The 26,742-nt window shown below is 43.4% G+C and overlaps 1 protein-coding gene across 1 annotated transcript in view; it reads left to right on the plus strand.

Moving 5' to 3' along the window:
• LOC106146837 (phosphatidylinositol 4,5-bisphosphate 5-phosphatase A-like) overlaps positions 1-26,742 on the plus strand; it is a gene marked incomplete at its 5' end in the record, with an annotated part of 49,403 nt that continues 22,661 nt past the window's right edge. Inside the window, 1 exon segment of the mRNA XM_013505467.1 lies at positions 1-232. Coding sequence (XP_013360921.1) covers positions 1-232 — 232 coding nt within the window.

The raw sequence follows: 26,742 nt of genomic DNA on the forward strand, positions 1-26,742 counted from the left end.
CCGCCCTGCGCTCCTGGTCTCCCGCGCGGCGCGGGGCTGCGGAGGCTGGGGCGCCGGTCGGAGCGCGCGTCCGCTCGGAGCGTGTGTCGCCGGCCTCGTCTGGCCTGTTCTTGCCCGAGGAGCCAGCGTCCCAGGGTGAACCGCTTCCCCCACTGCTGGAACAGCCCGAGAAGACCGGCGTGGCCCCCGGTGTGTCCCGTGAGGAGCCTGCCGCCATGCTGCCTCGAATCCGGTGAGAGGCGCTCGAGGTGCCCCGCGCAGCGTTCCGGCGACTGACGGCCGCGGCCCCCGCGCCCTGGCGGGTGAAGGGGTGGGAAGGCTGTGGGAGCCGACCCCGCGTTCGGTAACGTCCCCCTCCGGGTGCCGGTGCTGGCTATGCAACCCAGAGTCAAACTCTTTTCAGTATTTGTAACTTTCTGCTGTTGAAACCTTTTTTTTTTTTTTGTTCTAGTTATAAGTTAGCCATTCTGGTGAGGTTTTAATTTTTTCTGTCACTGCGACAGAATTGCATTGTTTAACTCCACTGAAAAACGTGTAATTTCTCGTACTTATTATCGCTGCACGTTGAAGTTGAGGAAGTAAGTTGGTGAGATTTATATTGCTTGAGCTCAGTTTGATTCCCAGTCAAGTGACCCAAAGTGCAGTTAGTGATCCTTTGTCTTTTAAGAAAGTGTGAAGCTGGCGCTTGCCTGTAGTCCCAGCACTCCAGGGCTGAGGCGGGAGGCTCACCTTGAGTGCGAGGCCAGCCGGGGCTGCACAGTGAGTTCAGCGTCACCTTGTCTCAGAAGAGAAAATGAAAAACGAACTGTGCGAACCTAAGTTGTTATCGTAGTGCCTGACATGTAATGGTCGTTCTATAGATTTTCAACCCAGTATGGCAATGTGCAAAGATTACAAAATAACTCTAGCTCTAAAGTAGTATTAATAAACAAAGTATTATTAACCAAAGGTCAATTATATAACTACTAATAATAAATAGTTGGTGACATTAAATGTTTGAGGCTTAATATTCACATTCAGCCTTGGATTCCAGGGCATTTTTTTTATATAATTACAAACAACGTAAGCTTTTTTTTTTTTCTGAAGGTAGGGTCACACTGTGTAACTCAGGCTAGCCTTTGATTGAAGATCTTCCTGTCTCATTCTCCAGAGTGCTGAGATTACAGGTGTGTAATACCATGCACAGTATAGACAGGCTATTAAGAAAGAGAAAAAGGGTAGAATGTGATAGAATGTTTGCCTAGGATGCAGTAGGATTCCATCTCCAGCACTGCAAAAAAAAAAAAAAGAGAGGAAAAAAATGTATACTTCCTTTCAAATTAACATAGCTTTGAATTTTGAGACCTTATAAAGTGGGTTACAGACATCTCACATCACTAGGAGCTAAGAATTTAGGCAGAATTAAAGTTGTAGGATCTCGGTGTTGGAAAGCACTTTCAAATTTACCTATTAACTTTTACAGGGCCTAACTCATTGTTCTTTAATATTTTTTTTGTAATAACACTTGGGGTAGGGGTAGGATAGTATTCCAGCCTCACCACATGATGTCCTAAAATAGAGGAGAAAAATAAAGTTGTTCACAACCGGGCATGGTGGCACATGCCTCGAATCCCAGCACTTGGGAAACTGAGGCAGAGGATCAGAGGGAGTTCAAGGCCAGCCTGAACTATATAGCAAGAAACCTGTCTCAAAACAACAGCCACAAAACTTTAGGACATGTCCTGGAGTCTGGTAACTTCTTGTTGTTCTAATTCAAATCAGAGGAACTGGATTTGCATTATCTCTGCTTCTGGTGAACTGTGTTTACTGAATAACTTGACATCTCAGGACCTTAGTTTGATCATCTGTAAAACGGAGATCTTTCCAAGTATATGAAGTTCAACGTAGATAATGCACTTGAAACAATTTAATAAAACCATGAAAGCTAATATGAATGTAAGGATTTACTGTTACTACAACATAGCAGTCACTTGAGTACCTGTTTTTTACAGTGCGTGATGCTAGGTAAATCATTGAACTTGATGTCATTGCCTTTTCTGAGGTCTAGTTAAAAAGATAAGACTGACACACTTAAAATAGTCTCAGTTGGCCAGGCACGGTGGCACACGCCTGTAATCCCAGCACTTGGGAGGCTGAGGCAGGAGGATCACAGGGAGTTCCAGGCTAGCCTTGGCTACATAATGATTTCAAGCCCAGCTTGAACTACACAGTGAGACCCTGTCTCAAAAGAAAAAGGAAATAAACAAAAACCCAGCAGTCATTCAGCCCTCCAGTAGTCATTCAGCCCTCCAGTAGTCATTCAGCCCTAAGAAACCTTAAGTCATCTCACTTCTTTCCAGTTGTGCTATAAAAAATGTGTCTAGAGATTGGTGTAATGGTGTTTGCCTGTAATCCTAGCCCTTTTGAGAGAATAGGGGAGGAGGATCACAAATTTGAGCCCAACCTGGGTAACTTAGCAAGTTAGTGAAACTGTGTCTCAAAATGAAAAATAAAAAGCTTGGGGATGTTGCTCAGTGCAAAAGTCCTGAGTTCAATCCTCTATACTAAAATAATTAATTAATTAATTAAAAGGTTGGTATTTGTCCCTGATTTCTGACACAGAGCACCTAAAGCCCTTAGAATTTCCTGGAGTGGTGGGATCACCTTTTACTGTTCATAACAAGCCCCTTTCAATCACAACTGAATCTGAGCTAAGAGGTGACTTAGCATGGAGTTGCTAGATTATGCAGGATAGGCTGGTCACCAGGAAGATGGAGTGAATAGAGGGCCAGATTTTTGTCTCACCCATTAGTCTCAGAGAAAAGTGAGGGCACTGAACATTGAGCTCATCATCAGTGAGATCCACCTTGCTGAGTACCTCCACCCACATCCAGGGACATACTGCAATTTAGGAAGGACAGAGATGCCTGTGGTTGGGATCCTCTGACCTTAAATATTGCCTCATCCAACTATTCATTTGTATTTTGGATAATAAAGTGGTACATATAAGTAAAGTGTTCTGAGTTCTGCAGATCATTCCAACAAATAATCAAAGTTGAGCAGGGGATTCTTAGAACCATGAAGTTTTAGCCACTAAATCAGATCTGTGGGTAGGTCCCCAGATTTGGGACTATGAAGGCAGTCTTACGGGACTGAGCCCTTCAGTTGTGAAGTCTACAGTACCTATGAATAGTGTGATAGCTGAATGGAATAGTAGGATACCCAGTGTTAGAAAATTACAAATCAACATATGGGTGATTCTTATAATTCTTATGGATTATAAGAGTTTTATATTAATAATGAATACTACAATGTGAGACTAAGATTGTAGTGGTAGTACTTCTATCACAATTAGCACATGAAGGACGCTAAGCTGTTTTCATTTATTACCTCGTTTAATCCTCAACAACTATTATTTAACTCCTATGACAGATGAAGAAATCGAGGTATATGGCAGTTATATTACATGCCTCAGAAATAATAACAATAGAACCAAGCACAGTGGCACATTCTTATAATCCATTCAGTCTGGGAAGCAGGCAGGAGGAAAGTTCATGCTCAGCTGGGCAATTTAATGGTTTAGAGAGCTTCTGTGTCAGAATAAAATTTAAAGGTGGGGAGGAACTGTGTTCACTCTCCAGTAAGAAAGAAAAGGAAGGAAAGAAAGAAGGAAAAAGAAAGTGGAACTGGGGTTTGAAATCACTGTCTTTTCTAATTACAATTAAATAAAACTAGAAATTAACAGCATAAGGAAAACTGGGAAACCCACAGATACATGGAAATTAAACAACACGCTCTTCAAAAACCAAAGAACCAAAAAAATCACAAGAGAAACTAGAAGATATTCAGAGACAAATGAAATAAGGACACAGTTTACCAAAAGTCACAGAATGTAGTAAAAGCAATGCAAAGAGGAAAGTAACTTGTGATGCAGCCTCCAGATTCCAGCTCTTATGTACAGCAAAAAATTGCACAATGTACTCTGAATAATGAGAGGAAAGCAGCACACACACCTGTAATCCCAACACTCTTGGGAGGCAGGAGGATCGTTGCGAGTTCAAGGCCAGCCTGGGCTACAAAGTGAGCTCAAGGCCAGCCTGAACTGCATAGTGAGACCCTGTCTGAAAAAGACCAAAAAAAAAAGAAAAAAAATCAATGAAACCAAGTATTTGTTCTTTGAAAATATCAACAAAATTGATAAACAGCTAGATTAAGAAAGAAGAAAAAAACCTAACTAAAATCAGAAATTGACAAAGGGAACGTTACCATTTATTTTAGATAAATAAAAAATATTAGGAGAAAATCCTAAACGGGGCTGGTAACTCACACCTGTAATCCCAGTGCTCAGGAAGCTGAAGCAGAAGAATCACTGCAAGTTTCAGGCCATCTTGGGCTACATAGTAAGTTCAAGGCCAGCCTGAATCCTGAACTGCATAGTGAGACCCTGTCTCAAAAAAAAAAAAAAAAGAAAAAGAGAAAAAACTAAAAATTGTGTCCCAACAAATTGTATAACCTTGATCAGTGATTGCGAACCTTTTAGAGCTTTTAGTGATACAAACAGCATGCTGCAGCATACATGCCATAGGTTTGCCATCACTGACAGATAAAATAGAAAAGTTCCACCCAGCGTGCTGGTGCACGCCTGTAATCCCAGCCCTTGGGAGGCTGAGGCAAGAGGATTATTGTGAGTTTGAGGCCAGCTTGGGCTACAAAGTGAGATCAAGCCCAGCCTGAATTGCATAGTGAGACCATCTCAAAAAGACAAAAAAGAAAAAAAAAAGTTCCTAGAAACACACAACCTATCAAAATTTAATCACAGGAAACTGAAAATCTAATAAACCTGTAACTCAGCTCCTTCCTAGTTGGATGAGTAGTCAAAATATTCCTAATGATCCTCCACAACAACCACAAACCTAACAAATAAAAGCCCAAGACAAGATAATGTCACTGCTAAGTTGAGATTATACTGTAATTAGCACCACCTGGCCCAGTGGACCTCCCTAGGCATCAGACACAGATGGGTGACCAAAAACATTTGGACCCATACTCTGCTCCCTTTCCAAGAATGCCTCTGTTCTTTCCTTTCACCCTTGCTACATGACCCAGCCTTGTTAGATCACTGTTAGCTAAGCAACTAGTAATCCTATGGGTTGGTTGTAGTCTGACCCACATTGTACTCATGCTGTGATTTTGCTATATGAATTACCCCTGACAAAGAGCCTAGGTGGCCACCCACTTGGGACCACTCTGGGAAATCCAGGAGTTCTTATTTCCAATAAAGCTCTCCTGGCTTCCTCCTTTGGTTTGTGACTTCATTCCTCAGTGGTGAGACCACAAACTTGGCATGTTTGTCTAATAGGTTGGGAGTTATATTTTCTCCATTTCACCAGTAGCACCCCTGTGGGACCACACTTTTAAAATACTGACCTTTGGAGGACAATACCCCATATTCAAACCCTGTCGATGCCAAATCATCTTTGTGTTGCAAAAATAAATCCCATTTTGCCATGCTATATAATCCATTGATGTTCTCCTGAATTTTTGTTTTGCTGAGGATAGTTTCTTCTGTAGACCAATTAGAAATACTGGTCTACAGTTTTCTTACATTGGCTTTGGCTTTGGTCTCAGGATAATACTAGCCTTGTTGAAAGAATTTGGACTTGTTTTTGCCTCATACTTCTCAAAAGAGGATTAACATTAATTATTCTTTATTTGATAGAATGTATCAGTGAAGTTATCTTGTCCTGGGCTCTTCTTTGTTAGGGTTGTAGTTGTTCCTGGGGATCATTAGGAGTATTTTGACTACTGGTCCAACTCAGGAGGTAAGAACTATAGATTTATTAGATTTTCAGTTTCTTGTGATTCAGCACTATGAGAGGATGAGGCAGAAGGATCATAAGTTTGAGCCCTGTGTAGACAATTTTATGATTTAGTGAGACCCTGCCTCAAAATAAAAAATAAAAAAGGGCTGGGGGTATAGCTCAGTGCAGAAGTCTTAGATTTAATTCCCACTACCTATGGAAAAAACAAAGACAGTCAGTAGAATAAAAAGTCAGCCAGTAGAATGGTAGAAAATATTTGCAGTGACATGTTTGACAAGGGATTTTTTTGATAAGGGATTAATATTTAGAAAATATAAAGAATTCTTACAACTTGACAACAACAAAAATAACCTGTTTTTAAAAGGACAAAAGCAACTGAAAGTATAGCTCAGTGGGAGGGCACTTACCTAACTCCAGGGTTGAGGCCCAAAACTGAAAAGATTAAAAACAAAGCACTTTCATACACACATCTTCTAAAGAGATATAAAAATGGCCCACAAACATGAAAAGATGTCAACATTAGCATCATTAAGGAAATGTAAACCAAAACCATGTGAGATACCATCTCAGACCCGTGAGGTTGGTCACTATGAGAAAAATCATGACAATTAGCGAGGAATATGTGGAGAAATTGGAATTTTTGTGCATAATTGATGTGGATATAAAATGACACAGATGCTATGGCTAACAAGTGGTTCCTCAAAAAAGATAAACACAGAAGGACCACATGAACCAGTAACCTTGCTCCTAGGTGTATATCCAAAAGATATGTGCCTGTATTCATAGCAGCACTGTTCACAGTAACCAAAAGTGCAGAAAATGGGAACAACACAAACGTCCAAGGAATGGATAGACGAAATACATTGTATGCATGTATACACACTTATACAATGGAATATTACTCAGCCTTAAAAGGGAAAGACATTCTGACACTTGCTGTGGTATAGGTGAAACTTCAGAATATTGTACCAAGTAAAACAAGCCAGATACAAAAATAGTGTTCCACTGAATATGAGGCCTGCAGATTAATCAAATTTATTGAAACAGAAAGTAAAATGGTAATTGTCAGGGCTAGGAAGGAAAAGAGGAAGTTCTTCAATAGACCCAGAATGATGAGATGCAAACTTTAATTATATTGAACACTACTAAATTGTGCACTTAAAAATAGTTTAGATGGTAAACATGTTCTTTATCATAATTAAAAACTTTTTTTTGTTTGTTTGTTTTTTTGAGATAGGGTCTCACTATGCAGTTCAGACTGGCCTTCAGCTCACTTTGTAGCCCAGGCTGGTCTCGAACTCTCTATAATCCTCCTGCCTCAGCCTCCAGAGTGCTGGGACATAATTAAAAACTTCTGAAGAACAGTATAAGCATGTTTTGTCTTGTGAAATTTGGCTATTTTGTTTAAATATAGAAAATATACTTTCACAATTAAGCTGATGTATTGTTTACCTTTCACTCCCTCTCAAGTGAACACTGGAATTTTCTAGATGCTACCAAATATGTGATATCAGAAAAGACTGAATGCAGAGAATTATGTGAAAATCCAGGGATCTTCTGTAAATACAGACAAGAAAGAGACTTGTAAAAATGTAAAACAGCTCCAGTTCTCTAACAAAACGTTTTCCTTTAGCAAGTGATTTTTCAGAAAAATATGTTAGCTTGTAATGGGTTTATTATTATAAATGAATGTTTAATTTCTCATTAAAATTTTTGAATACAATAAATATCCCTCACATATTCATATGTCTTTTGGGTTGTCAATAAGGTTTGAGTTTTTATTTTCATTTTAATTGGTTTAACACTGTTCTTTAATGTTGAGAATATTTAGGGGAACATACCTAATTCATTAATATTAGAATTAGATATTATATACACAATTAGCAACTAAAATGCCACATTTTCAAATAATTAAAACAGCCAGGTGTGGTGGTGCACACCTATAATACCCACAGTCAGGAGGCTGAGGCAGGAAGATTGCCATGAGTTGGAGGCCAACCTGAATTACAGAGTGAGACTCTGTCTGAAAAGAAAAAAATTTTTTTTTTGGAGACAGGGTCTCACTATGCAGTTCAGTCTGGCTTTGAGCTCACTTTGTAGCCCAGGCTGGTCTTGAACTCACAACGATCCCCCTGCCTCAGCCTCCCAAGTACTGGGATTACAGGCGTGCACCACCACACGTGGCCCAAAAAAATTTTTTTTAAACAAAAGAAAACCATACAGCCTAACATGCTTTCCTGAAAAATAAAAAGAGTACCAGGAACTGAATGCTTAGAATGTTCCCAAGTGCAAGAGAAGCCCGGGCAAGGCCACTCGACTGGGTTTCCCTTGCAGTCATGCATAGTGCCTGAGAGCCTGTGTCCCTCCAGTGCGTACGTCCCTGTGACAGATGCCATCCATCCAGCAGTGCCAGTCAGCTTCACGGTGTCAGCAGCTACAGTTCACACACTAAACCCAGAGGCAGGTCTTCCTCCTGCTGTGGTGGTTTGGGTCGCTGGAGGTGTGACCTGGAAGGGTGTGTCTCCTCCTAGGTTCCTTCCTCTGTGCTTCCTGGCTACCGCGATGTGAGCTGCTGTTCTCCGCTGCGCTCCTCTGCCATCCTGTCCTCTGGTGGTGGGGGCATGGCAGTGTTGTGCTGTGCCCAGAGATGCCCCTGCTATCTCCACCGCGCTGTGGCACCATGGAGCGCCAAGAGAGCTCTCTGATACAGGCACTGGCACTCAGCCACTGCGAGCCTGAATGTAATGTGCTGTTATTAAGGGCAGCTTTACACACTCAGCAGTCTCCATGCCAGCGGGGCACTGAGATGGACCTAACACACAGAGGAGGGTTTTTGTGTAAAAGGGGTTGGTTTCAACCACCTGTTAGCAATTTTCTGATAAGTCTTGTTTCCATTCTCCACCCCCCTCCCCCGCATTCTTTTTCCTTTGCAGGCCTTCCTAAGAGCGTGGGTTATACACTCTAGGGTCTCGGGATATGGCATCTGCACACAGAACAAAGTCCCCTTTCATCATCCTGAGTCTGCTGATGGCAGGCCTGGCCCTGGGAGCCACAGGAGAAGGGGAAAAGCTGCCTCCTTTCAGGGTTCACTCTGGCCAACCACACGTGATAACGCAGTATGAGAGGCAGGAAGACTTCTTTCTCAACCGGATGGCTGTCAATTCTAGTTTCTTTCTTTTTTTTTTTTTAGTACTGGGAATCAAACTCACAGCCTTGTGCTTACCAGGCAGGCACTGTGCTGCTGAGTTATAGCCCCAGCCCGGATGGCTGTCAAAAGAGACTTCTGTGTGTGCTAAGAGTTTCTGGCTTTCAGAGCCAGAGACCCCTCGTCTTAAGAATATAAAGAATTCCAAGCAAAATTTCAGAAAACCACTCTATTCACAGGCTCATCAGATTGGAAAAGTATCCTGATAATTTCAGACCAATCAGGATAAGAAAGGATGCCAAGAGTTCATGTGATTTTTTTTTTTTTTCTTCCTTTTTTTCCTTCCTCTCTGTAAGGAATGGTGTGAGGCAGAGATGAGCTGAGATCACCAGGCTTGTGTGATGGCAACAAGGCAAGTGGAATTTATTGTGCTTGGGTGCAGGCAGATAGAGGGCAGAAAAGCCATCTGCAAGGAGCAAAGAAAAGTGGGTTTTTTTTTTGTATAGGGCTTGAAAGAAGGCAAGGGACGTTATATGGGAGGATCTTAGAAAATCACAGTGGTCAGTGTTCTCTGGGTGCTTTGGGCCTCAATGGGCAGAGTCCTTGAGGTGTTGGTGTAAATGTTAGGGTGTCTTCAGATGTCCTGGTGCTTGGAAGATTCCAAGTTCCTTCCTCTCTTTTTTATGACATCTTGTGTTTGTTGAGGGCACCAGTGCTGAGAACACTGCTGGCAGACAACTTGGGATTGGGAGAATAAGGTACAAATGGAACCTTACACTTTCCTTCCTTCCTTTTTTTTTTTTTTTTTTTTTTTTTTTTTGAGACAGGGACTTGCTGTGCAGTTCAGGCTGGCCTTGTACTCGGCTTATTGCTCAGGCTGGTCTCAAACTCACAGTGATCCTTTTGCCTCAACTCCTGAGTGCTGGAATTATGGATGTGTGCCACCATGCCCAGCTTTCCTTCCTTCCTTCCTTCCTTCCTTCCTTCCTTCCTTCCTTCCTTCCTTCCTTCCTTCCTCCCTTCTCATCTTCCTTCCTTTTTTCCTTCCTTTTTTTCCTTCCTTCCTCATTTCCTCCCTTCTCTCTTGTTCAATGCCAGTGATCAAACCCAGAGGCACTCTACCACTGAGCTACATACCCAGCCCTTTTTATTGTGAGACAGAGTGTCACTGGGTTGCCCAGTCTGGCCTTGAACTTCTGCTCTTTCTGCCTCAGCCTCCTGAGTAACTTCCATTTGTTTGTTCTTCAACAAGAAAAGTCATGCTCTGCCATGGCCAGGCTGACCCCACTGTCCACAGTGAGCCCCACTCACCTCGTGAGCTATGACACCATCCCTGCCTACTGAGAGGATTTATTTTCTATTTTTTTCCCAGCAAATCTTAAGTGCCCAACTTAGCAAGGACCACTCCACCCAGCTCTTCTCTGTCCCTATCTATTTATTTAAAAGGGAGTCATATTGAGTCAGAAGGGAGCCATGTTCTTTCTGTAGTCTTTTTTTTTTTTTTTTTTTTTTTTTGGTCCTTTTGAAACAGGATCTCAGTATGCAGTTCAGGCTGGCCTTGAGCTCACTTTGTAGCCCAGACTGGTCTTGAACTCACAATGATCCTCCTGCCTCAGCTTCCCAAGTGCTGCGATTACAGGCATGCGCTACCACGCCCGGCCTCTTTCTGTAATCTTAAAAATAATTCTCCAAAGTTCTAAATTCTAAATTTGAAAGGTAAAAAAAAATAAAAAATAAATAAATTTGAAATACCTCGGTACATGATTTGGTTCACAAACAAAAGTGTTTGGCAAAATTGTACTTCTACTTGCAAACTGCATCATGTGACAAACATGACCACAGCCATCTTCCTCACACAAACACAAACAGCCATCTTCCCCCAAATTGTAAAACAATTAAGTTCGTAAACTGAGGTACTGCTATGCTACATATTTCAAGGGTAATGAAAGTAATCATGACCTAGAGAGTGTAACTGAATTAAAAGATCTTATCCTTTACTGTTCTGCAGAAACTTATGTTCAGTTTATACAAAAACTCCTTATAGATTAAACATTCAGGCTTCCATTTCAGATATTCAGTATGTACAAAGTAATGTTCAATACATACATTGAACACAGTGCTGCTCAGTATCTTTTTGTTGATTTAACATGGAATCAACAAATATAGGTGCCCTGAATAGTTCAAGAGCACAGTAAGCCAGCCTTTAGCTCTTTGGTTATGTTTTGGGCAGGAAGGGATTTGGGTCGTAATGCATGTTTGACTGAATATAATAGAAATTTGCAAAATATGTCTTGCTTCTAAGTGACTGTTTAGGTTCAACAGCACCTTCTTGGAAAATACATATAAAAGGAAATAAATAAGAGAAAACAGTGCAGTTTACCAGTAGTTTGATAAGGAATGCCTACCTTGCAGTCCTTGGAAACATGCCAAGAAATTTTGGGGCTCCTCAAAAAGAGCACAAATCTCACTTGCAAAAGCGCATCACCAGCCTCTGCAAACAAGCAGGCCCACGCCCCACCCAAAGTGTGGCAGTCCCGCAGCACGCAACACGTGCAGCGCCTGAGTGAGCAGGGTGCACCCGATGCACCCTGCCCTGTACGAGGGTGAGGTCACCCGCCAGTTCTCCCCCTGGCACAGGGCAGCAGAGGCAAGGACTAGCCAGCCGACCTGACCCTGGATAAGGACAACACCTGGGCAGAGAAGGGGAGCCCATGACCATCGCTATGAAGTCCAGCAATCCACTTGAACCCCCACCCCAGGGTTTCCATGCAGCAGAGACCAGAGGGTTGTGTTTCTCCTCTATCACAGGAGCAACCACAAGACTTGGCTTGGACAGCAGCTACATTTGGGGTGAACAAACAGCAGCCTGTGGGGTGAGGAGGGCACCTCGAAAAGCCACAGCACCTAAAGCTAGGCAGAGAGAACTGTGACTGGCTGGATCCCAAAACTGCGGATCTTGGAAAGAAACCACTCACTCAAAAATACAGGAATTTATTCTTTGACTCAATCTTTTTTTTGTGATTTGAGTCTTTTTTATTATTTTTATCTTTCCTTTATCAGGTTTTCTGGGGCCTTGGGTGTTTTCTCCCTTTTTTCTCTTTTAGAAGGCTGCTTTTCTCTTCTATTCTCTTTTCCCCTTTAAACATTTTTAACTTCCTTATATTTCTTTCTTGTGTTTTGCTGTTTATGTTTTTCTTTTTCTTGCTCATCTTTTTTTTCTGTAGTTCTCTAATTTCCTTTTACTCCTCAGTGGGACCTCCTGTCTCATGTTTTTGTCCTCCTCATATCTCACTGATGAATTTCTCAAATTTAGCCTTTTCATTCTCTGGTTCCCCCTGTATCTTTACTAGTATTACTATTTTTTTTTTTGTCTTTTTGAGACAGGGTTTCACTATGCAGTTCAGGCTGGCCTTGAACTCAGAGTGAGCCGCCTGCCTCAGCCTCCCAAGTGCTGGGATTATAGGTGTGTGCCACCATGCCCGGCTTTACTCGTATAACCATTGAACTTTATGCATCTCTAGATAGGTAGTTAATACTGTTGCTCCTGTATACTGTTCTGCTGTTAGTAGAGGGAAAGTTTTTCCATTTAGTAGATATTTGCTGTAGGTCAATATTTGGTTTGTCTTAGTATTCATACTATAATTATAGATTTCTTGTATAGCTAAGGGGGGTACATTAATGATCCTTAGGTTTGTCAATACTCTGTATTTGGTGCTACAGTTGATGCTGATTTTATTACTATAGCCAAGGTGACATAGCTGTTGCTATTAATTGGTTTTCTTAGGATGCCAATATCGAGATTGCTTTGTGGTCATTAACAATATTGTGACCCATTCCTGGATGTTATGGCTTCTATCTAGATGTCCCTCTAAAGCCACATGCACAACAACAGAATCTTAAAAGCAGTTAGAGAAAAGTGATGAATCATTTATAACGTGAGATCAGAACCCATTAGATTTATAGGAGACTTCTCAACACAAACCTTAAAGGACAAGAGCCTGAAGTGTTTAAAACTCCAAATTATATATCCTGCAAAACTAACTTTCAAAGCTGAGTGTAGCCAGGCGTGGTGGCACACGCCTGTAATCCTAGCACTCAGGGGGCTGAGGCAGGAGGATCCTTGTGAGTTCAAGACCAGCCTGGGCTACCAAGTTAGCTCAAGGCCAGCCTGAACTGCATAGTGAGACCCTGTCTCAAAAAGACCAAAAACAAACAAAGAAACAAAAAAACACGCCCAACTCGGTGTGGTGGTGCACCAAGAGGATCACTGAAAGTTCAAGGCCAGCCTAGGATACATAGGGAACTCAAAGCTAGCCTGAAATACATAGAAAGACCATGTCTCAAGAAACAAACAAAAACCCAAAACAAAGCAAAGGTATCTTTCAAAATTGTTGGAGAAGTCAGGCATGGTGGTGCATGCCTGTAATGCCAGCATTTGGGAAGTTGAAACTGGAGGATTGCCATGAGTTCGAGGCCAGCCTGAACCTCAGAGTGAGACTCTGTCTCAAACAACAACAACAGTGTTGGAGAAATGATATTTTCATGATTAAGAGCACCTAGAAAAATTGAGGGCCACCAAACCAGGACTCCAAAAAATCTGAAGGAATTAGAAAATAGAAAGAGATAATGAAACTAACAAGGACGGAAGGCCTAATAGAATGAATACACCAGGTAGGATGAGCAGTTAAGTAGAAGGGAAAGGTAGGGAATCAGCAACCAGAAAATATGGCACTGACAGGAGTAAGTCAATACCTACCCGGGGGCTGGGGATTTAGCTCAGCGGCAAAGCGCCTGCCTGGCAAGCGCAAGGTCGTGAGTTCAGTTCCCGGTACCGGAGAAAAACCAAAAAAAAAAATACCTACCAGCAGGAAGTCTCCATGTGAACGGTCTTAGTTCTGTAGACTGGCAGAGTGAATAAAGAAACAATCCAACTGTGTTCTGTGTACAAGAAATACCTTTTTTTTTTTTTTTTTGGTACTGGAGATCAAATTCATGACCTCGCACTTGCCAGGCAGGCACTGTGCCTCTGAGCTCTAAAGAAATACTTTTAACTGAAAAAGAAACTCATAGACTAAAAATCAAAGGATAGAAAACAATATTCAACGCAATGGGGATCCCTCCAAAAGCAGGTGTAACTACTATATTTAAACAAAACGTACTTCAAGCCAAATCTGCTCAAAAGGGGCAAAGAAGGTTATCCCTGTTGGATAAGGGAACAGTCCAACAGGAAGAGATAACAATTATAAAAATGAATGCACAGAACAACAGTGCACTCAACATCATAAAGCAAACACTACTGAACATAAAAGACAAGATAAGCATAAACACAGTTATAGTGGGGAATCTCAGTACCCGACTATCACAAATACCCGTAGATGGATCAACTACACAAAAAGTCAACAAAGAAATACGAGTTGAATAAAACCTCCAAACAAATGTACTTAGATATCCACAGAGTGTTCTACCCAACAACGGAGTACACATTCTCAGCAGCACATGGAACTTTCTCCAAAGTAGACTACATACTAGCTAATAAAGAAAGCTTAAGTACATATAAAAGAATTAGGCAGGCACAGTGGTGTATACCTGTAATCCTAGTACTTGGTAGGCTGAGGCAGGAGGATTGCTGTGAGTTCAGGGTCAGCCTGGCCAGACCATGTCTCAAAAAAACCTTTTTTTTAAAAAGGCATCAAACCCATCCATGAGGGTGCAGCCCTCAGCATCTAAAAAAAAAATTGAAATTATACCATGCTGCTTATCAGATCATAGTACAGTAAAACTAGAAATCAACAACACAAGAAAACAGACATTAGGCAAATGCATGGAAACTAAATAATAATACACTCTCAACAAAGGATTACAGAGGAAATCAAGGAATAAATAAGACAGTTTCTATAACTAGACAATAATGCCAGTACAACATATCAGAATTTATGGGACACAATCTAAGCAGTCCTAAGAAGAAAGTTTACAGCTGTAAATGCCCACATCACAAAAAATAGAGCAATCCTAAATAAATATCCTAATGATTCACCTGGAGATCTTAGAAAAATAAAAACACTTGAAATCCAAACCTAGTACAAGGAAGAAAATTATAAAGATCAGAGCAAAAATCAGTGAAGTTGAGACAAAAAAAATAATGAATCTGAGTTTTTGTTTGAAGGAATATACAAATAGATAAACCATTAACCAAAAGAGAAAAAAACTCAAATCAATGCAATTAGAATTGAAAAAGGTAAAATCACAAGCACTGTCAAAATAAGAAAGATCATTAACAACTACTTCACCAACCTGTGCACCAATAAGTTGGAGAGTTCAGAAGAAATGTATAGAATCCTAGATACATATGAATTATTAAAACTGAATGAAGAAGATATGAAAACCATGAACAATCTAATAATAAGCAATGAGATGTAAGCAATAATTTTTTAAAAAACCTACCAATTAAGAAAAGCTAATGTCCAGATTCACTGTTGATGTCTATAAAAACATCAGTACTCCTCAAAGTCTTTAATGAAATTGAAAGGGAAAGAATACTCCCAAAGTCATTCCTGGAAGCCAGCATTACTCAGATTCCAAAGCCAGACAAGGACCCAAGTAAAAACAAAAAAAGACAATAGACCTATGTCTTTAATGAATATAGATGCAAAAATCTTCAACAAGCCGGCTGTGGTGGTGTACACCTGTAGTCCCAGCACTCGAGAGGCTGAGGCAGGAGGATTGTTGTGAATTCGCGGCCAGCCTGGGCTACAAAGTGAGCTCAAGGCCAGCCTGAACTGCATAGTGAGACCCTGTCTCAAAAAGACCAAAAAAAAACTTCAACAAGATCCTGGCAGATGGAAAACTGAGTGTCAGCTATTACGGGACAAAGTTTCTAGAGTCTGGAAAGCAGTAGCTTGGAGAGGAAGCGAAGTGAGAGGAGGTTACCTGGAAACCAGGAGGGAAGTGATACTGAAGAACTCACATCAGGGAAGACAGCAGGATCCCTGCAGACCACTGCACTGCAAACCGACTCTGGCTGGCTGCCAGCTGGAAGACAGTGAGATGGGACAGCTGGCTCACGGGGAACTGGGGAACCAGGGAACCACAGAACTGCACTGGGGGTGAGAGAAGCAGCGGCAGTCGGAGCAGCCGGGAAGACATGGGACACTGCCCCCAGGGTGGCCTTCCATCGTCAATGGTGGGTGAGGGACCTGGGTGTGGCGTCCACCGCCATAGTCACAGAACAGGAGCTGGCGGTGGGCCGCCACTGTAGGGAAGGGCTGAACACTGGAACCTGGGTCTCAGAGCAGCCGCTTGGCTGCAAGCCCCAGTACACGCTGTCAGGCTCGCAGCGTGGATGAGGGAAGGACAGCCCCGGGAGGCGGCCAGCGGTTGGAGTGCAGGGTAAAGGCTGCCCTGCTGAAGGGCTGGAGCTGATGCACACACACCCAAGCCCCTGCAGTGAGAGGCCAGCTTCAGCCTGAGTTACAAAGGGTCGGGTGCTCACACTGGCACCTCGTTCTCGCCCCAACTAGACGCCTGGCGCACACAGCACCATCCTAGGGGCAGAGCAACACCTCTGACCTCCAGCGCAACCAGATACCTCTCCTAGGCTGAGGAAAAGGGCCGTGCGTTTAAAAAAAGAAATAGAAATCTTCTTTTATTATTCTTACTTTATTATATTCTTTTTTATTTTAGTTTTTAAATTTTGGGGTTTTTTCTTTTCATTTCGCTGCTTTCCTCTTTTTGTTCATTGTCCCATTTCTATTCCACTATTTTCTCCTTTTTTCTAATAGAAGCACGTCTGTTTATGCGCCTCTCTTCCACCTGCCCCTCTTCCAACATAGTTTACAGAGGCTCAGGGAATTCTCCCCTCCTATCTTTACCCGCTTCTCGCCAGACTCCTTCCTCTTGTTTCTTATTTTTTTTCTCAATTTTTCTTCTCTTCCTTCTCTCCCTTTTCATTTGCCTCTTTTTCTCTTTCCCTTTGCCCCACAAATGTCCTCTGAAAACTCTCAGTGCTAATCCTTCAGCTAAACTAAGTGTATCCCGATAGACTCAGACCCCACGTCAGCGTTTTCTTCTCATCTTCCCCTCTTCCCCCTCCTTTAGAGCTGCCCTTCGAGTCTAACGCTGCCACGCAGCCGCCTCCCGCTCTCCCCCACCCACCTCACCTAAGTCTGCGGCACAACCTCAAGTGATAAACTGTCGGTACACACAGACGACAGGCAAAGGGGAGATGTCACTGCCGGGACCTCGCAGAGAAGTGCTGTGAGGGTGAATCTGTGCTGTTAGAACGAGGAGGAGTTCTTCCAGCAAAAGGAAGGGACAGAGTCCAAGTCACTTCAAGCAAATAACAGCAGGCGAAGACGTGAGCACTGGTCTAAAAAACTTAAAATTATTCATGCGGAAACAACATCCTACTAAAAACCTCTATAGGGGAAAGGAGGAGAAGAAAGAAAAGAGGATAGAAGGAAAGAAATGGAAACAAAGCTTTGTAAATAGGGAGGGGAAGAGGGGTTGAAGGGAGAGGAAGGGGTCGGGGAAAAGAAAGATTCAAGATGTATCAGGCACAGATACAAATTCCCTCTGGTGAATGTGGTCATTATGTATATCTAGAATGTACCAATAAAATTAACTTAAAAAAAGAAAACCCCCAATTTGTCACTAGTGCAACAATTCTTTAGATTCAGAATTCTAAGATACACACATAGAATAATTAGGGCAAGAAAACGCAGTCACATTTGAGGCAACAAATTTTTTTTTTTTAGCCTTAAAATACTCTTCATCCTCAGTATGAAAAATACTCAAACTCTATTATGTGCATTCTACATGTTTCTCCTTAATAAAAATAAATTTTATCTGGGCAATTTGGAGATTAAACAAGACTCTGACTCAAAATAAAAAAAGGCTCAGGATGTAGGTCAGGGCAAAACTCTGGGTTAAACCCCCAGTACTTAAAAGAAATTACACCCATCGATCCATCTATAAAGTACATTACTTTAGCTTCTAGATAATTCTTTTGCTTGTATATATGATATATTACTTATTATTTGTTTGTTTGAGACAGGATCTTGCTATGTAGTTCAGGTTGGCCTTGAACTGGCTTATGTAGCCCAGGCTGGCTTTGAACTCATGGTGATCCTCCTGCCTCAGCCTCCTGAGCGCTGGGATTACAGGTATGTGCCCCCACATCCAGCATACATATTACATTTTTTTTCTAGCTTAGAGAAATCCCAGATTTAATTTAAAAAAAAAATTTAGTTGGAAAAGGAACCCATTATGTTTTTACAAAATAATCCTTGGATAAGTGGAAGAGAGACAGTGAGAGATTATCTCTGAAAACACATCCTCTATGGGAACAATCTTTTCTTGTCAGTGTGGACTGTAGCTGATGTGAGGTGATCAGTACTTTAGGTTAGTTTCTAAGTTTATTAGTAATATTACATGAAAAGTGAGCATCCCTTCAACAATCTAAACATAATATTTTGAGAAGAAGTTGCTTTAATTATTTTTGTCTTACGTTGCAAATCTTCACATAAAGCAGCAGTTTGTGCTGGGTGTGGTGGCACATGCCTGTAATTCTAGCACTGTCCGGGAGGCTGAGGTAGGAGGATCACAAGTTCGAGCCAAGCCTGGGCAGTTTAGCAAGGATTGCAAGTCTGAGTCCAGCCTGGGCAATTTAACAACTTGGTGAAACTGGGTACTAGTACCCTAGTACCCTGTAATACCAGCTCTTGGAAGGCTGAGGCAGGAGGATCGTTGCGAGTTCGAGACCAGCCTGGGCTACAAAGTGAGCTCAAGGCCAGCCTGAACTACATAGCAAGACCGTCTCAAACAGACAAAAAAAAAAAAAAAAAAAAATCACTAGTACCACCACCACCACCGAAAAAAGCTCTTCAGGATATAGAGCTACAGAGAAGAGTCAGGTCCAAAGATGCACATTCTGACATTACTTATAAGAAATATTTCTATTTTCAATTATTTAAAATAGGAAATAACCTGTATTTCCAATAGCAAATGAACAGTTGATAAAGTTGTGCTAGATCACCATATGGAGTATGATATTAACCATTCGAAGCCATAGTTTTTTTAGTTTAGATGCCTCTATTTTATTTCCAAAGGGGTCTAAGCTTTTTCTGACGAATTTAAAACTTTTATCTACTTTTGTGCTGCTGGGATCAAAACTCGGACCCTGCACATGAAAATATGTGCTCTCCTACTGAGCCAAACTTGCAGCCCCTCCAGTGACTATTTTAATCTGGTTTCTCTATGGGCACAAGACAAGCGGCAGACAACGGGGCCTTCACGGGAGTGGCTGATGGAAACGCATCAGCCCTCATCCACGTGAAATTCTGAGATCAGCTGAAAAGGGGCGGGGCCACTGCTGGGAGCCTCAGCCCACGGGGTTGCTGTGAACGCCCGCTGCAGTGGAAACGCAGCACCACGGTAGTGACTCTCAAGTTCTCTGAGCTCAGGGTCCTTTCAGACTTGTGGCTGAGGGCCAGAGAGAGCGGTCAGTGTGGAGGTGAAGGGTGGCTGTCTTGGTTACTTTTCTCTCTTTGCTGAGACAAAATACCTGATCCCCAGAAGTAAGGAAGGAAAGGTTTATTTAGCTCAGTTTGTGGAGGTTTCAGTCCATACTCGGCTCAGGGTCCTTTCAGACTTGTGGCTGAGGGCCAGAAAGAGCGGTCAGTGTGGAGGTGAAGGGTGGCTGTCTTGGTTACTTTTCTGTCTTTGCTGAGACAAAATACCTGATCCCCAGAAGTAAGGAAGGAAAGGTTTATTTAGCTCAGTTTGTGGAGGTTTCAGTCCGTACTCGGCTGCTGCGTGGCAGGGGGCAACGGTGCCTGGTGGTGGGAAATAGCAAAAGCAACAAGAGCAAGAGGGGAGGAGCGGCAGCAAGTAGCTGCTTTCCCTCCCTTATACTGTATGCAGGCTGCCCAGCCCAGGGCGGGTGTAGCACTCATACACATAACCCCAGCGTTGGAACACGAGTCAATCAAAAACTAGAAGCTGCCCCATGACTGCCTGAGGCTTTGGGGTGACATCTGATAGGGCCATAACAGTGGCATAGTCACTCCTCGGTGTCCGTGGGTTCTGCACCCTCACACTCAGACAACCACAGGAAGAAATTAATCAGGAAAAAAATTATGTCTGGGGTGAGGCACAGTGGCACACACCCGTAATCCAGCACTCTGGAAGGCTGAGCCAGGAGGACTGTGTTTGAACCCAGCCTGGGCAACTTAGCAACTTAGTGAGACCCAGTCTCAAAATTAAAAATAAGCAAAGGGCTGGAAATGTAGCTCAGTACAAAGGCCCTGGGTTCAATGCCCAGAACAGTAAGTCTCTAATTTTCGAACGAGTTCCATTCTGGGAGAACATTTGTAAGTCTGATTCCTTCATGATCCAACAAAGTGAGGGTTTTTTTTTTTTTTTTTTTTTTTGGTCTTTTTTGAGACAGGGTCTCACGATGCAGTTCAGGATGGCCTTGAGCTCACTTTGTAGCCCAGGCTGGTCTTGAACTCACAACGATCCTCCTGCCTCAGCCTCCCGAGTGCTGGGATTACAGGTGTGCGTGACCACGCCCGGCGTGACAAAGTGATTTTTAAACAGTACACCTGGGAGTCTTACACAGTACACCCGTGAAAGTTCACAAATTCTTTGTAAATTGGGGACTTACTGTGCTCAGGAAGAAAGCATCTGCATTGAACTTGCACAGTTGCTATTTCTTAAAGAGTAAGTATAACAACTATTTATATGGCACCTGCATTGTTTTAGGTACAATGTCATGTAGAGATGATTTATTTATTTATTTATTTATTTATTTATTTATTTTATTTTTGTGACAGGGTCTCAATATGCAGTTCAGGTTGGCCTCAAACTAACAGTGATCCTCCTGCCTTAGCCTCCTGAGTGCTGGGGTTACAGGCATGTGCCACCACACCTGGCCAATGATTTAAAATATATGGTGTATTCTATCCAAATAAAGGTTTAAATACATCTGAAGATCATACTATCTGTGGGAAGCCCTGAAATCACCACAGGTACCAAGGGACAAATGCATCTACACATATTTATCATATTAGATATCAAAACTGAACTGGGCGTGGTGTGCATGCCTATAATCCCAGCACTCAGGAGGCTGAGGCAGGAGGATCGTTGCGAGTTTGAGACCAGCCTAGGCTACCAAGGGAGCTCAAGGCCAGCCTGAACTGCATAGCAAGACCCTGTCTCAAAAAGACAAAAAAAAAAATCGAAACCGAGAAATTCAGCATATGTGTTGATTGAAAAAATGCAAGTGATGTACTTGATGCAAAATAACTAAGGTAAGTGGATGAATGGCTTCCTTTTCGCCTTGTAACACACTGCACAAATCTCTTGAGTATTTGGTTTAGTGGCAGGCAATCGAATTCTTTTTGGGGGGCACTGGCACTCAGACTCAGGACATTGTGCTTGCCAGGCAGGCACCGTACCACTGAGCTACCTTCCCAGGCAGATGACTGAGTTCTTATCACTGCCTTCATTCAGTCTGTTGCGACTTTCCTTCCTTTTTTTCCTCCTGATAGTGAGAACTGAACTCAGGGCCATCACACTGTGCTACATCCCAGTCCTATTATTATTATTACATCATCTTCATCATCGTCATCTCTTGCTTAGTCACTTAACTGACGAAACTGGATTTGAACTTTCAATCCTCCTGCCTCAGCCTCCTAGAATGCTGGGATTACACCACGTGCACCACCACGCCTGGCTGTGACATATCTTGTGGGTGTCCAGTCTTCGGTAGGTATGCACTGGTGTAGGAAATGGAAGAGGGCAGACCCCTCTCAAGTTTTAAGACATTTTGGAACCTCTGCTGTAGCCTAAAAGTCGCATTTTTTACAACAGTATAAACAATACTGTAGTAGAAACTAGTACATTAACACCACCCCTTTTTTTCTTTTTGAGACAGGGTCTCACTACTATGCAGTTCAGGCTGGCCTTGAACTTGCAACGCTTCTCCTGCCTCTGCCTCCCAAGTGCTAGGATTACAGGCGTGCGCCACCACACTCGGCTCAAACATTTTTTTTTTTTTTGTACCAGGAATTTAACTCGGGACCTTGCGCTTGCCAGACGTTAACCTCTTAACAGAGACTAGAGATAAATTTGTTTTGGAAAAGGGTTTCCTACGAGTCCCTGTAAACCACACAACTCATTTGAATATTTTTATTACACAACCGTGGTCTGAACAACTCTGGCCACCAGGTGGCGCCCGCTCCCAGTCTTTTCCAGAAGGATCCAATTCAGGATGCTTCATTTCCTTGGTGAAGAGCTAGCTGTCCAAGACATAAGAACAAAATTTCATTTTGTTCAGATCAAGAAAAGAGTTGGTTGAGTAAGGAGAAGATTAAGTTGACGAAAGGGAAGTTTTAAAAAAAAGTACAACTGCGATTTCATGTGGGAGTTTATTTTTTAAAATTTCAAAACGCTTGTTCTGAGTGCGGTTTGGCACCTTTGACCTCTCTCCTGCTGCGGTGGCCTTCTCCCTCTCTCGTTTGTACTGGAATATCACTGTCTCCACTAAAGGAAGGCGTCCTTCCTGGAGCTACCTGGACTCAGAAGAGAGGTGCTGGGAGGCCTGGCCTGGCCTGGCTCATTCTCACGTTGATGCTGGCAGGTGACTTATAGTCCAGGCCTCAGTGATCCAGTCTAAACATTAGGACTATGAATACCCTCTATGCCTAGAGACAGGGGCTCGCTGTGTAATCAAGCTAGCCTTAAACTCACTATTTGGCCTGCTGGCCTCAAGCTTGCAGCAATCCTCCTGCATCAGCCTCCTAAGTGCTGGGATTACAAGTGTGTGCCACCATGCCTGGGTAGATGCTTGATTTTAAACCACATTTTCCCTAGAGTTCCTTGCTAGCTTTGATGTGTATGAATCAATGAGTTTGCTTGTTTGTTGAGACAGAGCCTTGCTCTGTAGTTCAGGTTTCCCTCAAACTCACAGCAATTTTACCTGAGATTGCAGGCATGCACCACCACGCCCAGCTCTGATGGTTCAGTTTGAATCCAGTGGTGTTCTTTGGTTGCAAGCAACAGAAATCAGCTTTGGCCAACATCGCCTTAATAAGACTCACGAGGTTGCCTCGTCTTAACCTTGTTAGGGTCTCCAGTCTCCTTCAGCTCCACTCATGTTGCGGTCCCGGCACCCCACGTGTGTTGGGAGGCTCAGGCAGCCTTCACTGCCTCCCGACTGCCGCCCAGGACCGCCCCAGTCTCAAGTGCGTCTTCTGTGTGACCCAGCAGCAGCCTCCACTTCTCCATTACTTTTTCTTACTTTTGGCTTTTTAAGACATATTTTTTCCCATGATACAGTTCAGGCTGGCCTTGAACTCACTGTAGCCCATGCTGGGCTCAAACTCAGGTTGAGCCCCAAGCCATGGGGTTACAGGCGTGTGCCACCGTGCCCAGCTCTCCGTCATACTTCTGACACTCCTGCATTATAACTTTTTTTTTTTTAATTTTTTATTTTTTGGTTTTTCTCCGGTACCGGGAACCGAACTCACGACCTTGCGCTTGCCAGGCAGGCACTTTTGCTGCTGAGCTAAATCCCCAGCCCCTATAACTTTTTAAATACTTTCCCCAAATGCAGCACAGTAGCTGGCATAGAGCAGGCAGCCAAATACTTATTCACTGAGTGGAGAAGGAAGGGAAGACATTTCCCCTTGGACAATGCCAGGCACATAGTAGGTGTTCATTAATCATTTGTAAAACTAAACTGAGAACACTGAGACTCCTAATAGGATACTCAAAACTAAAATAGATACTTGGATTTTGATAAAGGATGCATTCACCTAGTGTCACAGAGCTATTAAAGAGCCGGTCAGAGATCTGAGTCACAATTATGACATCTTTCTTAATAATCCTGTTTAGGAAAAGGACATGCTTTCTTCTTCACCTGGGCATTCACCATAGTAAAGAGCCTCTTGGGACTCACTGTTAACCCCCGAGGGGCTGGAAAGAGCAGACACCGAGAGCCAGGAGGAAGGCTGCGTGCGAGTTGTGAGTCCCACATGGTCGGCGGAGGGGACTTACGGCTGGGAACAGTCAGAATAGACCCTCTGCCTCAAAACTCCACGAAAGAAAAGCAAGAGGCCGGGGGGTGTGGCTCAGGGGGAAGGCCCTGCATTCAGTCTCAAATACCGCCTCCACGACCACAAAAGGAACATCGCTATGCCCTGAACGCTGCAGCACTGTAGCGCACATGCGCCCTGAGAGCGGCCCCTCCCGGGACCTGTGCAGACGCACCCTCCAGGCCCGGGCAGCCGCACTCGCCCTCCGCGGCTCCAGGAGTCTGCGGCTGTCCTCGGTCTGAGTGGAAGCCTACAGTGGCTGATCTCAGCATGATGTCCTCGCGGCTCCTCGTGCGGCGTTGTGGGTCAGAATCTCCTTCATCAAAGCTGAAGAACTATGCGGCTGTATGTTGTGGCACATTCTCCTCACCCATTCATCCGCTGACGGGCACGTGGGTGGTTTCCACCTTTTTAGCTTTGGAGCAATTCATGCTCTGTGAACACAGGGTTATTTATTTAATTTTATTTTTTTCTACCAGGAATCGAACTCAGGACCTTGTGAGTGCCAGGCAGGTGCTTGTGCCACTGAGCTTTATCCCTGGCCTGGGTTATTTATTTTAAAGAAGAATGGATTTCTCCTTCCAGAACAAAATTTTTAACCAGGACATAGGAGTTTGAAGCTCGGGTTCACAGCACAGAGGCGACGAGTAGTAGTTTTGCGAGGCAAACTTCCCAGTCTGTTTCGTTAACCGTAAAAATGTGATGCCAGGATTTACTGACTTTCATAGGTGTGGCAAATACCCAGTGAGTCACGGACAGGAGTCTGTGCGAGCTGAAAAGCCAGTGTAGACCGTTAGGATTTTTGTGACCAGCCAGTGTGACTAACAGAGGCTGAGATCTCTGATTGCTGGCTGCAGACGTGAAGATTTCTGCACTAAAAGCTGATCAGCAGCTATATCGTTAGTAGCTGAAGGTAGTTTTTCCTATATTCCGTAGACACTGAAGGAACTTTTATTAAAGAATTAAATAAAAATCACTTCCAAGGTATATTCCAGTGAAGCTGCTCTAGACCTTATCCCCTGTTCACAGGTCCTGATGCCGTTCTAGGGCCTGCGAGTGTGTCAAACATTGGCTTACACAGGGAGTTACCATGGACTCTTGTTTTATTATCATAAAAAAGACAAAAGTTTTTATATGAATCATTTTAAGGTCACAGTTCAGTAGTGTGAAATACATTCACATGTTGTGAAATGCGATTACCCGCACTTTTCAGTCTTGCAAAGCTGAAGCTGTACCCACGAAACAATTCCTCTTCCCTGTCCTCCCAGCCCCTAGGAGCCAGCCTTACTGGTTTGTTTTGAAGAAAGCTATCTAGTTTCTGTTCCCCGATTCTGATTAAGTTCCTCACAAGATTGGATCACACAGTATTTGTCTTTTTTTGGGACGGGCTTATTTCACTTAGCATCGTGTCCCCCAGGCCCTCTCCATAGCAGGTGCCAGAATGTTCCACTGTACGCACCCCTCACATTCTTAGCCACTCTCCTGTTGATGGAAATCTGGCTTGCTCCCACTTCTTGGCTATTGTGAATAGTGTCTCTTTCTTTCCTTTTTGTTTTTTCTGCGAATAGTGTTTCTATGAAGACGGGCACACAAATATCTCTTCAAGAGTATCCTAGAATCTTATACCAAATACTCCGAAGAGCTAGAACAGCTGTAGAAATAAGTCCCACTCTGTCCCTTTACAAATGAGTGCACTGCAGTGGGCACATTTACAGGACATACCCCACAATGGCACAGTTTGATACTCCTAAGCACTAGCACGTTAAAGGTAATGATGACCTACCTGCACATGTGGCTCAACACTGTACCCTTAGGGCATCGGTTAATACTCAGCCTAAAACCTCTGGCATAGACATGGTCGCACCGTGCTTTGTGATGGAATTTTTTCTTTTCTTTTTTTTTTTTTTTTTGAGACAAGGTCTCCCTTTGCAGTTCAGGCTGGCCTTGATCTCGCAATGATCCTCCTGCCTCAGCCTCCCGAGTGCTGGGATTACAGATGTGCACCGCCATGCCCTGCTCAATGTGATGGAACTACATTCTGAGAGATGCACTGATGGCCAACGCATTCTAGGAACAGCAGAGGGGAGGAGCCATTAACAGGGACTAATTTTCATTCATTTATTCAGCAAATAACTCTTCTTTTTCTCCCTACCCACGCTGTGTGATGGGGGCAGGGTGCGGTTCAGCACTGAAGCGCCTGCCCAGCATGCATGAGACCCTGGGTTCCAGCTCCAACCCCAACTAAGCCCTGAAAGAGACCCCGGGCCGGGCCTCCTCGCTGCAGCGTTCTCCTCCCTGGTTCTGGGTTCTAGTGCTGCGGTTCTCTGGGCTTTTTAAGGACACTGTGGTGTGAGCTGGGTTGGTTTCACTTTCTCCGACGCCTAAGTAGGACTCAGAATTCCTCGTCTGTCCATCTATATTTGAGCTTCTTCATAAAACTGTTGTTTTCTTCTCTCCAATTCTGGGTTTTGTACCTTTAAAAAAATCTTTTTGGGAATTCTGTTTCTGGTTGAGCAAATGAGAGTCGGTCAGCCCCCGTTCCACCCTACCAGGTAAAAAAACCGTTTTAAACGAACTTAAAAGTCAACAGTTCTCAGGTCCGCGACGGGAGTGAGCTCAGGGGCAGGGCCGCGGGCCCGCACGCGGAGACCGGCTGAGGCAGCGTCAGCCCTGCCAGGCCACGCCGCGAAGGGGCCGC

The sequence above is a fragment of the Chinchilla lanigera genome, unplaced genomic scaffold (assembly GCF_000276665.1).
Source record: "Chinchilla lanigera isolate Chin_1 unplaced genomic scaffold, ChiLan1.0 scaffold00096, whole genome shotgun sequence".
Lineage (NCBI taxonomy): Eukaryota > Metazoa > Chordata > Mammalia > Rodentia > Chinchillidae > Chinchilla > Chinchilla lanigera.